The 15,589-nt window shown below is 42.4% G+C and overlaps 2 protein-coding genes across 4 annotated transcripts in view; both read left to right on the forward strand.

The window, feature by feature from the left end:
* ZNF507 (zinc finger protein 507) overlaps nt 1-6,079 on the forward strand; it is a 28,857-nt gene extending 22,778 nt beyond the window's left edge. For both annotated transcript variants that reach the window (XM_070760288.1, XM_070760289.1), the window contains 3 exons: nt 412-516; nt 1,711-1,845; nt 3,437-6,079. In XM_070760288.1, coding sequence (XP_070616389.1) covers nt 412-516; nt 1,711-1,845; nt 3,437-3,800 — 604 coding nt within the window. In that variant the 3' untranslated portion in view covers nt 3,801-6,079. The remainder of the gene's footprint in view (nt 1-411; nt 517-1,710; nt 1,846-3,436) is intronic.
* A 6,920-nt stretch (nt 6,080-12,999) lies between these two features.
* DPY19L3 (dpy-19 like C-mannosyltransferase 3) overlaps nt 13,000-15,589 on the forward strand; it is a 47,768-nt gene continuing 45,178 nt past the window's right edge. The window contains exon 1 of one of the 2 annotated variants that reach the window (XM_070760291.1): nt 13,000-13,080. The gene's annotated coding sequence lies outside the window, so the exon portion shown is untranslated. Of the gene's footprint in view, nt 13,081-13,211; nt 13,432-15,589 lie in introns of those variants that run through there. The other variant, XM_070760292.1, reaches the window with a different exon arrangement.

The raw sequence follows: 15,589 nt of genomic DNA on the forward strand, positions 1-15,589 counted from the left end.
CCTAGCGAACACCAACTCTGTGGGATCTAACCGGTCACTGGAATTCATGCAGCAGGAGGCGGTCTCGTAGGTATTCTGGCCCAATGCCATGTAGGGCTTTATAGGTCATAACCAAGACTTTGAATTGCATCCGGAAACCAATTGGCAGCCAATGCAGTCCGCAGCCGAGTTGCTAAGCTTTTCCCAGACTTTGTTGATGTTTCATTTTGGATAGAGAAATTACTCCCTTTTTCTTGGCATTCAATATGCTTTATCGTTGTGTGTTGCTTTTATCAATAAAGAGTGTGATTTTTTTACCATGAAATAAGGGACTTTTGAGTCGGGGTGTTCCCTCCGAGAGGCCGTGCGCAGAATGGAGGGGACACAAGACCTGCTGGAATCCACCCTTTCTTTGTTTGTTTTTTCCTTCAGATGCCGTGTCTGTGACTTCTCCACCACAAGTATGAATAGCTTGAAGTGTCACATGAGACGCCATCCGCAGGAGCATCAGGCAGTGCAATTAATGGAACAGTTCAAGTAGGTAACAAGTAGCTCACCGAGACAGTAGCACCAGTAGCAATGTTGTGGCTAAATAACAGGGTCACAAGTTCTCAAGGTTTCGCTGGATCAGTCCTTATTGCTTAGTCTGTCTCCCTTTCTAGTCTTTGGGTTTTTTAAAAATATATATACAGTGATACCTCGTCTTACAAACGCCTCGTCATACAAACTTTTCAAGATACAAACCCAGGATTTAAGATTTTTTTGCCTCTTCTTACAAACTATTTTCACCTTACAAACCCACCCCCGCCTCTGGACTTCCGTTGCCAGTGAAGCACCCGTTTTTGCGCTGCTGGGATTCCCCTGAGGCTCCTCTCCATGGGAAACCCCACCTCTGGACTTCTGTGTTTTTGTGATGCTGTAGGGAAATCCTAGCAGGGGAATCCCAGCATCGCAAAAATGAGCGCTTTACTGGCAACAGAAGTCTGGAGGTGGGGTTTCCCAGTGAGGGGAGCCTCAGTGAAATTGCAGCATCGCAAAAACACAGAGGTCCAGAGGTGGGGTTTTGAGGACTATAATAATAATAATAATAATAATAATAATAATAATAATAATAATAACAACTATATTAAGGGCTCGAGGCATTAGAAAAGGTGAAGAGGTATATAAGTCTTAAGTGCTATTGCTATTACAGTGATCCCTCGATTTGCGCGTTCTCGATTAGCGCGAAACGCTGCAACGCGGTTTTTCAAAAAATATTAATTAAAAAATAAGTCCGCGTTTTTTTTCCTACACCACGGTTTTTCCCGCCCGATGACGTCATACTGATTGCTGATTGGCCAAAATCAGGAAGGAAGGAGGGAGGGAGAGAAGGGAAGGAGGGAGGGTTGCCATTGCCATTGCCGCCAGCGCTGCCCTGTGGGTAGCGGCGAGGAGCCCGGAAAAATCACCATTGCATTGCCAGCCTCCGAACTTGCGTCGCTCCACCTTCTGCGCATGTGCGGCCATGGAACAAAGGGCGCGCATGCGCAGATGGTGTTTTTACTTCCGCATCCAGTATAACGCGGAAATCGGTTAGCGCGGGAGGTCTTGGAACGTAACCCCCGCGCTAACCGAGGGATCACTGTATACAACATACTAGAACCACAACTGCCCAGAGTCCGATGACAATGCTTTGCTACACTGTGTGTTTACACTTGTAATAACTTTTGCACCCCGCTGTTGTCGTTTCAGATGTTCTCTCTGCGGATACGTTTGCAGCCACCCTCCTTCCCTTAAGTCTCATATGTGGAAACACGCAAGCGATGAAAACTATAATTATGAACAAGTGAACAAAGCTATTAACGATGCCATTTCACAAAGCGGCAGGTGTGTGCGATCGGCAGCCCCCGTTTAGGTTTGTGACAAGCGCCAGACCCGATCCGAAACCACGATGAAAAGATCGCCCGTTTTAATCCCCTGGGTTGAAAGAAAGAATGTAATCAAAAATAAGGGTTGGATGGAGAAAACGGATGCTTTTGCTAGCTGGCCTCTTTATTTTTATTTTTTAAAATTTCTTTACGAAATTTATATGCCGCCCATCTGGCTGCCCACGACAACTCTCCCTATGCCGGTGATGGCGAACCTTTTTTACCTGGGGTGCCGAAAGAGCGTGCACACATGCTATTGCGCATCCGCGAGTGCCCACACCTGTAATTCAATGCCTGGGGAGGGCAAAAACAGCTTTCCCCGCCCTCCAAGAGGCCCTCTGGAGTCTGGAAATGTTTCCCAACTTCTTGTGGGCCCCTTAGGCTCGTGTTTTGCCCTCCCCCAGGCTCCAAAGGCTTCCCTGGAGCCGGGGGAGGTTAAAAATGCCCTCCCCCATCCCCCTGGAGGCTCTCTGGAGACCAAAAACGCCCTCCCAGAGCCTCTGTGTGAGCCAAAAATCAGCTGGCTGGCACACACATGCACGTTGGAGTTGAGCTACCGCAATGGCTCATGTGCCAGCAAAGAAGGTTCCACGTGCCATCACTGCCTTATGTCAAACTTCTAAACTTCTCCTTAAAAAGCAAGAGGATATTTAATAACAGTTTGAAGATAACGGTGCAGCACTTTGGAGGAAATGCAGAATACAGTGATACCTCATCTTACAAACGCATTGTCATACAAACTTTTCGAGATACAAACCCGGAGTTTAAGATTTTTTGGCCTCTTCTTACAAACTATTTTCACCTTACAAACCCACCGCCGCTGCTGGGTTGCCCCCCCTCTGGACTTCCGTTGCCAGTGAAGCACCCATTTTTCCGCTGCTGGGATTTCCCTGAGGCTCCCCTCCATGGGAAACCCCACCTCTGGACGTGTTTTTGTGATGCTGCAGGGGAATCCCAGCAGAGGAATCCCAGCAGTGCAAAAACGGGCGCTTTGCTGGCAATGGAAGTCCGGAGGTGGGGTTTCCCAGCGAGGGGTGCCTCAGTGAAATCGCAGCATCACAAAAACACAAAGGTCCAGAGGTGGGGTTTCGAGGACTTTGGTGTTTTTGCGATGCTGCGATTTCACTGATGCTCCCCTCGCTGGGAAACCCCACCTCCAGACTTCCGTTGCCAGCGAAGCGCTCGTTTTTGCGATGCTGGGATTTCCCTGCAGCATCGCAAAAACACAGAAGTCCAGAGGTGGGGTTTCCCATGGAGGGGAGCCTCAGGAGAATCCCAGCAGCGCAAAAATGGGCACTTCGGCTGGCAAAAGGGGTGAATTTTGGGCTTGCACGCATTAATCGCTTTTCCATTGATTCCTATGGGAAACATTGTTTCGTCTTACAAACTTTTCACCTTAAGAACCTCGTCCTGGAACCAATTAAGTTTGTAAGACAAGGTATCACTGTATAATTTTTCAGTATCAATTGCGTCTAGTATCGAACAACCTTCCCATCTCTTGGGTGTTCCATGAATTAAAAATAAAACAACTTTTTCCCTTTGTCTTGTAGGCTACTGGGTCAGCTTACTGGGAAGAAAGTAACCAAAACTTTGGAAGGCGATGCCGTTCCTTTCACTACTAGTAGCTCCGAAAGCGTGTCTTTTTCAAACTCTCCTAAACCGGCCGCGAACAAAATGAGTTCTGACCACCACCAGGATCAAAAGTCTACAACCAATACCTCAAGCAGTTCGGAGAAGGCCACAGGCCTATCCTACTTGGGCTCGGAATACTGTGTTCTGCTCTTCTGCTGTTGTATCTGTGGGTTTGAGTCCACCAGCAAGGAGAATTTGTTGGACCACATGAAAGAACACGAAGGGGAAATCATCAACATCATTCTCAATAAGGACCACGCAGCAACTCCAAGCATAAACTGAATCAATGTTTCTCCGCCTTGGCAACTTGGAAGGTGCGTGGACTTCAACTCCCAGGATTCCTTAGTCAGCCGTGCTGACCTTGGGATTTCTGGGAGTTGAAGTCCAGGCGTCTTCAAATGGCCCACGTGGAAAGACATTGAGCTAGACAAAGTTCCCTTCACTCCGCATCTCCAATTTTCCCTGCAAGACTTGCCTAAATCAGGGCTAGGCAAAGTTCGCTCTTCTATGACTTGTGGAATTCAATTCCCTGAATTCTTGAGCCAATCAAGCTCAAGGAATTCTGGGAGTTGAAGTCCACACGTCATAGAAGAGCCATCTTTGTCTACCTCTGTGCTAAATCAAAGAACTTAGGAATAACCATGTATGTATGTGTACATATTTATTTGCTCAAAGTGCTTTTCTTCAGCAAGTCTTTGTTCCTGCTTCCCTCCAAAGCCACTGTTATCCTCAAAAGAGCAGATTATTTTGCAAGCTTTTGACACAAATAATGCTGCGTTTACAGTAAAAAAAAAATATCCAGATGTTACCTTCTACCCACAGAACTATTTTTAATGCCTATTATTAACCCAAATGATAGTGGCATGGAGGAATCAACAAAAAAAAAAAGGGATTTAACCTTTCTACTAGAAATGCATCCAGAAACTATAAAAATGCTTCGGGCGAGTTTTAACGAAAACCATCTCAATACGACCATAAAGCAGCCAATTCGGAGGACAGAAGCCTGTGTTGGTTTCGTAGGGCTTCCCATCACAACCGATGGTTGTCCAGGCAAAACTCTCTTGCTGCATCAAACGACATAAAAAGTCCTTCCTCTTGGTAAAATGTTTGGCTGGTTAATTCTTTGATGTGGTAGGAAAGCACATGTATGTCATTGGAGCCTCTAGCAAAGGTTTTTTCCGTTCTACCTGTACATAGGTTAAGCTGATATTTTATTAGTATTTTCCTTTCAGCAGGCTTAACAGCAGGCATAATTTTAGAAGGGCCACAAAATACGAGATAAAATGTTATTCCAACTCTGAAGCAAGTGCAGTGAAAGGGATTGATCTATCTCCATCTCTCTCTCCCTCCCTCTCATCAAATAACATTGCAAAATCTATGTACGGAGTCCCTCTCATCGAATAACATTGTAAAATCGGAGTTGCAAGTCCATTGCAACTCCGAATTTTTTTTTAAAACCCTGCTGAAACAACAGCAGCTTTTAACCTAAGGGAGGGATTATTCCATCGAGATGAGAATGGAGGATAATTTTGCAACTTGCCCTTCCTTTCTCATCTCCGCATTTGGGAAAAGAACTCAGGAAGGTAAAAGCCATCACAAAACGTTCTTAGCTGGGCTCTGCTTTTCTTTCTGACACCTTTGTGATGTTACACTATTAGGATTTGGCAGGCGTTACAATCTCTTTCTGCCAGGCACGTCCTCTGTTCTTGCCAACTTTTAAGACTTACCGACTTCAACTTCCAGAATTCCTCAGCCAGCCATGCTAACCTGGGAATTCTGGGAGTTGAAGTCCAAAAGTCTTGGAAATGGCCATGTTTGGCCTGTCTTATGCCATGGATTTCAATGATTTCCATGCTACTTACAGAGTCTCAGTACTACAAAATCAAGGTTGTTCTTTGTGTGACGTTGGATGCTTCCTTTTAACAATTCTCTCTCAGCTCATGTCACGCCTGCTACATTTCCTTTAGCTCAAGTAGCTGGTTGCTTGCAAGTGGCTTTACATGCAATTTTGAATTGTTTTGCAAAGACTTGGCGAGATATATTCCTTTTTGTCTTATTTATTGATCTATTTATATTTGTATTTTTAGCAGAGTTAAAAACCTCGCAGTTTTTACGGTGCTACTTGAGTTGGGTATCTCCTTCCCTGCCCTCGCCCCAAATATTTCTGAAGTGTGCAAATGGAAAAACTTGTGTGTAAATAGTTTTCAAGCTTTAAACGCTGAATGGGGAAAGCATTTTATATTACCCAGTGTAGGATTCCTCATTGTTGCGTTGTTTAATCCTGCATATTTTTTTCTTTCCAAATTATATGCAGCAGTACCTTGAACTGAGAGTATTATAATAGTCTGATTTAGCAACTTTTAAGACTTGTGGACTTCAACATCCAGAATTCCTCAGCCACCTTGGTGGGATGAGGAATTCTGGGAGTTGAAGTCCAGAACTCTTAAAAGTTGCAAAGTTTGAAGGCCCCTGTATAGTCCAAATTTGAGAAGAGCCTACTGTTCAGAGTTATCTGTTACCCGCTGTTGCCAAAAGAAATAAAGAAAAAAAATCAGAAAAAACAACAGCTTTTCATTGCCCGATCTTTTACTTTTAAATGAGATATAATCTATTACCACCAAATAAGTTACTCATTTTTGATTTACAGGAATGTGTCAGGTTAAGATTACAGTTAGATAGGATGTAGAATCTGGTGTTTCCAAGTTGTCCTTTAAGACAACTTTTCTCAACCACAATAACTTTAAGATGCACGGATTCCAGTTTCTAGAATTTGAGGGATTTTGGGAAATGAAGCCCATGTTGAGGTGGAGAATTTTTTGTTAAGTAACAGAACATTTAAGACAGGGATGTCCAACCTTGGCAACTTTAAGACTTGTGGACTTCAACTCCCAGAATTCCCCAGGCAACTGGCTGGGGAATTCTGGGAGTTGAAGTCCACAAGTCTTAAAATTGTCAGTGTTAAGATATTCCTCATCTAAGGAGAAACTGAGAGTATGTCTCCATTTCAGGATACTGATTCTCCCAGTCAAGAAAATGGAAATAAGATTGGTTAGAACAGTTTTTAAGATATTGGACTCTTTGTATTCATTTTTCAATAGAAGAATGAATGAAAAGAGTCCAATATCTTAAAACCTGAGGGTAAAGCCCATTTTACCCTCAGCATGAATTTCTGATATGCTTGCAAAAAGGGGTACTTCTTTAAGTATGTGCACACATACTACAAAAGACCAATGTTTCATCTCCTTGTGTTAGAGTAAGCAATCTGTTTACTGTAACCTGGTTAGGCTCTGTTATAAAATTACCCAGGTTAAAATTTCATTTTTAATTTTTCCCTTTCAAGCCATGGTAACTGCTCTTTGTTTATTTTCATTCTTCATAATAGATCATGCCTCTTTAGTACACTACAAGACAATTGCGACAGTATATGCTTACAGGATATAATATTGCATTGAAGCTCTTATTGAAATTAGCTATTAATTTTTAGGCATGCAATTAAAAAAAATTGCACAAGGAATAAATAAAGGTATTTTCTGTATGTAAGCTTTAACTCACGGTTAAAACATCTGAGCTAATTTTTAAAATAGGAAATTAAGTGACTAGCCAGTACTAAAAGAGTGGCATTGCCGTTATTTGCACAAGAAGCCAACCAATTTTAAACTGACATTCTTCAGTCTTGAGCCTGAACGGAATTTATTGATCATGTTACTTGCCTTGGGGTGGGGGTGAGGGAATGTTGAGATGTACTTTATTTGGATGTCATGAATTTCCTGTTTATCCAAACGCACTTTTCAGATATATATATATATATATATAGCATGTCTTTTCAGTTTTTAGATATTGGTAAGAGGATTCTTAAAACTCATTATAATTAATACTGTTTGCTTTAATTTATGCAGGAGCCGAACTCAGTGCTCTGAATTAAAAAAGTTTCTAGCTGCAGTTATTTATATGCCCTTGTTAGGGAGCAGAGTTTATCGAGAAAGAAAAGAGAGAGCCACCTTATTCCACACAGCCTCCAATTGTATTCAACATATTGCATTGAATACATGCTATGCTAAAGAATCAGCGTACTTCGAGCTGAACTACCCAAGTTGTAAAACTGCCAAGAACAGAGTAGAAAAATATGAGACGTGATTGAAATCATATTTGCACTCACTGGATATTTGTGCTTGTGCACGACAAGTATTTAAATAGGTGCATTTTTTTAAAAAACCCATAGAAAGCAAGCCCAGATTTGCATATTTTTTTTCCCCCTAGGAAATGCTAGCTTGTGTAGATGGTTTGGTCTTTATATATGCAGATATGCAAACATGGCTTGAACCTTAGTGGATGCAGAAGTCAAACCGGGATGCGAGATGCCCCAATGTAATTCACTCTTTGGTCTCCTGTCCAAATAGACTTAACACCTTCAGTCTGAGCTCATTCCACACGATTGCATTAAACAGCTCACCTGGAAAAAACAATATTATGCTAAACAGGGGCCCTGCTTCCACAATTAAATATGGCATTAACAGCTTGGCCAAGAGAAGCTATTTTTAGTCTTTCTCTTGAGAGGCAAGTGAAGTGAATTTTAAAGCTCTTATTTAATCAGTAAATAAATGAATAAAATGTACAGTCGGTGCTCAAGAGTGATGTTTAAAAAAAATATATTTAATAGACTTTTGCATTTGATAATTCACAAGCATGGATACATTTATATTTTTTTAAGAAAAAAGAATTGTGATACAACGGCAATGGTTTTTATAGCCAATGTATAAAACGTATAGAAAACTGACATGTAGAAGATCACAGAAGTTGTCGTTGTTCTCGCTCTCTCCCTCCCTCCCTCTCTCTCTCTCTCTCTCTCATATTGTATCTTACTGATAGGATGGCTTATTTCGTAAGATCCGCACAGTAAACTGCATGCCTTAAGCTCTCTTTAGAAGTGTCTTCTTTAGAAACGACGGACGCAGGCTTTGTATATAGAGCTACTTTTGACTACCTGACGAGATACTGAACAACGTTAGAATAATTTATTTTACTTTTACAGAAGTTTTGTCATGTATTGACTAATTGTATTTTGGTAATAAACTCCTTTGTTGATTACATCGGCAGCATGCTCTCAATTTAATGTGAAGCGAGTAGAACTCCCATTTTTCTGTTGGTTTTTTTTAAAAATAAATAAATACCGTATTTTTCAGAATATAAGATGTACCTTTTTCCTCCCGAAAAGAGGCTGAAAATTTGGGTGAGTCTTAAATTTTGAATGTAGCTTTTGGGGGGGGGGGCTTAATTAAGTAGCTGCTAACGATCTTCCCAGCTCTTCCCGCCCCGAGTCTTCGGAGAGGGGCGGCATACAAATCTAATTATTATTATTATTATTATTATTATTTCCTTGCAGGCTCTTTGGTTGTTTCTCTCTGCAAAGAATGCTTTCCAAGCCCTAAGTCTTTGCAGGTTTTTTTTCATTACTCTAACTTGCTCTGAGTAAGTTTCTTTCCAGCCCTAACCAGGTGCTAACGATGTTCCCAGCTTTTACCGGCTTGCAAGCTCTTTCATTGTTACTCTCTGCCAAGAATGTATTCCAAACCCTGTCTTAGTAGGGGAATTTTTTTCATTGCTTTACTTGCTCCAGATATTTCTTTCCAGCCCTAACCAGGTGCTATGAATGTGCCCAAGCTCTTTCATTGTTACTCTCTGTGCAAAATGTTTCCCAAGCCTTAAGTCTTTGTAGGTTTTCCCCCCCCATTGTCTAACTTGCTCCAAATGTTTCTTTCCAGCCCTAACCAGGTGCTAATGATGTTCCCAGCTCTTACCAGCTTGCAAGCTCTTTCATTGTTACTCTCTGCAAAGACAAATGTTTTCCAAGCCCTAAGGCTTTGCAGGGTTTTTTCCATTGCTCTCATTGCTCAGATTGTTTCTTTCCAGGTGCTAATGATATTCCCAGCTCTTACTGACTTGCAAGCTCTTTCATTGTTACTCTCTCAGAATAAAATAATGTGCTGAAGCTGACCAGGCTAAGGAGGATAGCCAGATGAATACCTGGTAACCAGATTCTTTTCCCTATTGTCCTTCCCAAAACTAAGGTGCGTCTTATGCTCCAAAAAATATGGCAGTTGGCAATCTTGTTAATCTCCAAGAGCAAAAGTAGATGGCAGTTTTGCTTGGTTTTACACAGAAAACGTCCCCAGCTCTTGCAACCCAAAAGGCATTCTACAAAGAAAAATGAATTGGTCACAGAAGATTTAAAAGTACAAAGGAAACCGGATCTACCATCTGTTAGTTCTGCATCTACATGGAAACCTTACAACAGTTCTACTTACTTAGAGAAATTATGAACTCTAGCAATTTAATTAAAGATTGGATTGGATTGGATTGGATTTGTATGCCGCCCCTCTCCGTAGACTCGGGGTGGCTAACAACAGTAGTAAACAGCATATGACAATCCAATATAAACAGTTAAAAACCCTTATTGTAAAACCAAATATACATACAGACATACCATGCATAAAATTGTAAAGGCCTAGGGGGAAAGAGTATCAATTCCCCCATGCCTGGTGGCAGAGGTGGGTTTTAAGAAGCTTACAAAAGGCAAGGAGGGTGGGAGCAATTCTAATATCTGGGGGGAGTTGGTTCCAGAGGGCCGGGGCCGCCACAGAGAAGGCTCTTCCTTTGGGTCCCGCCAAGCGACATTGTTTAGTTGACGGGACCCGGAGAAGACCCACTCTGTGGGACCTAACTGGTCGCTGGGATTCGTGCAGCAGAAGGTGGTCCCGGAGATAGTCTGGTCCGGTGCCATGAAGGGCTTTATAGGTCATATCCAATATGGGAAGACCAAGCTAACCCATGGCTGAATCAGTTTGTTACCCAAACCCATAATTACGCGGATTCACTGGACGTGACACTGACCCAAAAGTGAACCACATGTTGAGTACTGGTTAACGATGATTCCAGGGAAACTGGGTTCACACATGCTTAAACCAGACTAGGATGTTTCACTCCTCTATCTGGGGTGGGCTTTTGGACAGCGGCCTAAAGAGCAAACTTACCTCTAGTGGTTTGGACATGGCTCTGAGTTCTTGCTGGCATGCCCAGCTAAGAAATAGTCTCAAATATGCTTTTTCAAGAGAGCCAATTTTTCTTTGAAGACATTTTGCTTATCCTCCAAGAATCTTTTTCAGCTCTGACTAAATAATAATAATAATAATTTATTGGATTTGTATGCCGCCTCTCTCCGTAGACTCGGGGCGGCTAACAACAATGATAAAAACAGCATGTGACAATCCAATAATAAAACAACTAAAAACCCTTATTATAAAACCAAACATACCATGCATAACTTGTAATGACCTAGGGGGAAGGAATATCTCAACTCCCCCATGCCTGGCGGTATAAGTGAGTCTTGAGTAGTTTACGAAAGACAGGGAGGGTGGGGGCAACTCTAATCTCCGGGGGGAGTTGGTTCCAGAGGGCCGGGGCCGCCACAGAGAAGGCTTTTCCCCTGGGGCCCGCCAAACGACATTGTTTAGTCGATGGGACCCGGAGAAGGCCAACTCTGTGGGACCTTATCGGTCGCTGGGATTCGTGCGGTAGCAGGCGGTTCCGGAGGTAATCTGGTCCAATGCCATATAGGGCTTTAAAGGTCATGACCAACACTTTGAATTGTGACCGGAAACTGATTGGTAGCCAATGCAAGCCACGGAGTGTTGAGGAAACATGGGCGAATCTTGGAAGCCCCACGATGGCTCTGGCGGCTGCGTTCTGCACGATCTGAAGTTTCCGAACACTTTTCAATGGTAGCCCCATGTAGAGAGGTGGGGAATGGAAGGATTCTGACCATCATGGATTCTGAAGAAAGTTGGATTCAGATGAAATAATATAAAGCTAACCTGGAATGTGATTAGTTTGCCAAAAGGATGTTGAGACTCTAGAATAGTGTTTCCCAACCTTGGCAACTTGAAGATATCTGGACTTCAACTCCCAGTATTCCCCAGCCAGGATTCACTGGCTGGAGAATTCTGGGAGTTGAAGTCCAGATATCTTCAAGTTGCCAAGGTTGGGAAACAGTGCTCTAGAAAGAGTGCAGAGAAGAGCAACCAAGGGGACTGGAGGCTAAAACATGTGAAGAACGGTTGCAGGAACTGGGCGTGGCTTGTTTAATGAAAAGAAGGACCAGGGGAGACATGATAGCAGTCTTCCAGTATCTCCGGGATTGCCCCAAAGAAGAAGGACTCAACCTATTCTCCAAAGCACCTGAGGGTAGAACAAGAAGCAATGGGTGGAAACTAAGTGAGGAGAGAAGCAACTTAGAACTGAAGAGAAATTTCCTGACAGAACAATTAATTGTGGTTGTGAATGAATTGGCTGACTGATTTTAGTATATTGGGTTTTTAGTTTGTAATTTTTAATTGATTAGATTTGTTGTTGTGTTGTTTACATTGTTTCCTGTGAGCTACCCTGAGTCTTCGGAGAAGGGCAGCATACAAATCTAATAAATAATAACATAATGATGATGATGATGATGATGATGATGATGATGATGATGATGATGGAGGAGGAGCAGGAGGAGGAAGAAGAAGTAGTAGTAGTAGTAGTGGTAGTGGAACAGCTTGCCTCCAGAAGTTGTGAATGGTCCAACACTGGATGTTTTTGAGAACAAGTTCTGGAGACCTCACCTACAAAAAGATATTGACAAAATTGAACGGGTCTACAAGAATGGTGGAAGGTCTTAGACATAAAAAGTATCAGGAAAGACTTAATGAACTCAATCTGTATAGTCTGGAGGACAGAAGGAAAAGGGGGAACACGATCGAAACATTTAAATATGTCAAAGGGTTAAATAAGGTTCAGGAGGGAAGTGTTTTTAATAGGAAAGTGAACACAAGAACAAGGGGACACAATCTGAAATTAGTTGGGGGAAAGATCAAAAGCAACATGATAAAATATTATTTTACTGAAAGAGTGGTAGATCCTTGGAACAAACTTCCAGCAGAGGTGGTTGGTAAATCCACAGTCACTGAATTTAAACATGCCTGGGATAAACATATATCCATTGTAAGATAAAATACAGGAATAGTATAAGGGCAGACTAGATGGATCATGAGGTCTTTTTCTGCCGTCAGTCTTCTATGTTTCTATGTTGGATAACCATCTGAAGTAATGTAGGGTTTCCTGCCATGTAGGGGGTTAGACTAGAAGACCTCCAAGGTCCCTTCCAACTCTGCTGTTGTTAGTATTAGTATTATTAGTATTGTATTGTACAGTATTTGAATCATATGTACAGTATAATAAGTCATATGTATAATAAGGTATATGAAGTTGCATGTTGAAAGTGGAGGGGGGGGAGCACCGAGGATGCGCGCGGTGGCTCCAGGGAGGGTCTCGTCTCTGGGCGGGGGAGCGACTAGCGGACCCCCCCACCCCAAACCCGCCTGTTGCACTGACCGACCCCTTCTTTGCATCCATAGCTGAGCCCGCCTGGCTCCTCCTTTCGCTCCCGCCCGCCCGCCTTCATTCTTCCGGCGCCCAAGCAACCCAGGCCGCTTTCCTCGGGACGCCGCTAACCCTGCGCCGCCGCCGGCAGGTAAGGTGGATCCCGCCGCTCCCCAGGTTCCCCAGGCGGGCGGGGCGGTGGGGCGGTGGCCGGGAAGCGCGGAGGGGTCGGGCCGGGCTAGGCCGGCTGCGGGAGGGGCCGGTCCGGGCCTGCCCGCCGCTGGGAAACACACGCATGTAAAGGATGCTGCTGGGGGTCTTCGGAGGCTCCCCTCCTCGAGAACGACTGCCTTGGGTCCGCCTAGATCAAGATCTGCTCCCTTTGCGCCGATCCAGCCTCTTGCACGCAAACATCTACACGCCCTCTCTGTATCCGTGTCCACATGTGCAAACCCCCCTTTTTTTCCTGGGCGTTACCAGAGTCCGACCTGGATTCGCACGAGTAGGTTGCAAAAAAAAAGGAGAAGGATCTTGTTGGCTTTGGGGGGTCGTGGGAACTGGGCCCTGTGCGAGGGGATCTGCAGGGGCGGGTTTAGGCACCAGGGAAGGGCTGGACCCCTTGATTAATTTGGTGAACCCTGGCTTCATTTAGCTATGATGCCTCTTTATGTCAACCTAGGCAGGATAATGACGATGATGATGATTTTTTTCACAAAAAACAGTAATACACAGCAAACAAGACTGATATGCTGGATTTTGTATCATTATTATTATTATTATTATTATTATTATTATTATTATTATCATTATCGTTATCATCATTATTTCATTCACAAAAAAGGTTTTATATGCTGGATTTTGTATCATCATCATCATTATTATTATTATTATTATTATAATTATTGAATCATGATTGTTATTATTATCATCACCTTTTTTTTTTAATCATCATTATTTTATTTATAAAAAACAGTAATACACAGCAAACAAGATTGATATGCTGGATTTTGTATCATTATTATTATTATTATTATCATCACAAAAAACAGGAATACATGTACACAGCAAATGAGATTGATACGCTGGATTTCATGTCACAATATCACAGGTGGAACACTTCCCAAGCATCTAGGACTGTGATGTATTTTCGTATGATGCTCGCAGATCCAAATACGGTGGCCTTTTGCAACTGATGGATCGCGATTTTGTCAATGTTTATTGTTTTCAAATTATTATTATTATTATTATTATTATTATTATTATTTGTAGCCAATATTGAAAAAAAATAAACATTGACCAAATCACGATCTGTCAGTTGCAAAAGGTACTTGGATCGTAGGAAAATACATCACACAATTCTAGATGCCTGGGAAGTTTATTTTTAGAGTTGGAAGGGACTTTGCAGGCCATCTAGTCCAACCCCCTTCTTGAGCAGGATACCCCACACCACCCCAGACAGATGGCAGTCCAATCTCTTCTTGAAAGTGTTGAGTGTTGGGGCGTTCATAACCTCCATTTTCCCTTTCCCTTTTCCTGCCAAATGTCATATCCTTGGATAACACCCAGGTAGGCTGAACTCGCGCAAAACGTTTAACCACAAAGAAATCCAGCACATTTTAATTGTGTACACATCCATCCTGCAAATTTATTATTATTATTATTATTATTATTATTATTATTATTATTATTATTAATTAGATTTGTATGCCGCCCCTCTCCGAAGATTCGGAGCGGCTCACAACAGTGATAAACAAGGTGACAAAACCAATGTACTTAAAAACATCTAAAAACCCATATCATTAAAACCATACACAGAATTACTTTCAGAACAAAGATTAGGTCAAAATTATCCTACTTAGGTTAATAGTGGACTAGGAGGTTGTCTGAATGTAGCTATTGTTTCAAGATAGATTATGATTTCATTGTCACGGTAGCATGTGTATTTTACCAATTGGTTTCCTTACCAGTTCATTGGTAGGTAAGTTAAAAGCCTGAAAAATTCCACTGTCGATTGAGAAGTTAGTTCCAGCTTGTTTGTGTAGCAATCATTCTGTGCCCCCTTGAACTGGGTTCATTTTTGCGAATTTGGCAAAGTTTGCTTCTAAGTAAATACGCCTAGCTTGAGTTAACTTGGGGCCATCCCAGATGGGTCCGTTCAGAAGCAATTCAGTTGCGTTTACTTTTAACGGAATCTAACGGGACAGGCAATTTTGTACTGATGGTGCATTATCTTAACGGAGCTTCTTGGAGAATCTGTTTTGGTGGGAAAGACTGAAGAAGCTGAGCTTCTGAGTTAGGAGAACCCATGATTCCCTTTCTGGCACCTATTTTCTGAACAAGCAACAAGGAAGAGACCGCAATTAATATTTTTGAAAAGAGATTGCAGTGTTTATTCAACCGGGACAACTTGAAATTGTGTGGACATCAAGTCTCAGAGTTCCTTTTGGGAGTTGAAGTCCACAATCTTCAATGGAATAGAATGGAGAGGAGAGGAGAGAAAAAATAAAAGAAAATAAAAAAGAAAATAGAATAGATTTCTTTATTGGCCAAGTATGATTGGACGCAAAAGGAATTTGTCTTTGATGCATATGCTTTTAGTGTACATAAAAGAAAATACAGTGTTCCCTCGATTTTCGCGGGTTCAAACTTCGCGAAACGTC

The sequence above is a fragment of the Erythrolamprus reginae genome, chromosome 9 (assembly GCF_031021105.1).
Source record: "Erythrolamprus reginae isolate rEryReg1 chromosome 9, rEryReg1.hap1, whole genome shotgun sequence".
NCBI lineage: Eukaryota > Metazoa > Chordata > Lepidosauria > Squamata > Dipsadidae > Erythrolamprus > Erythrolamprus reginae.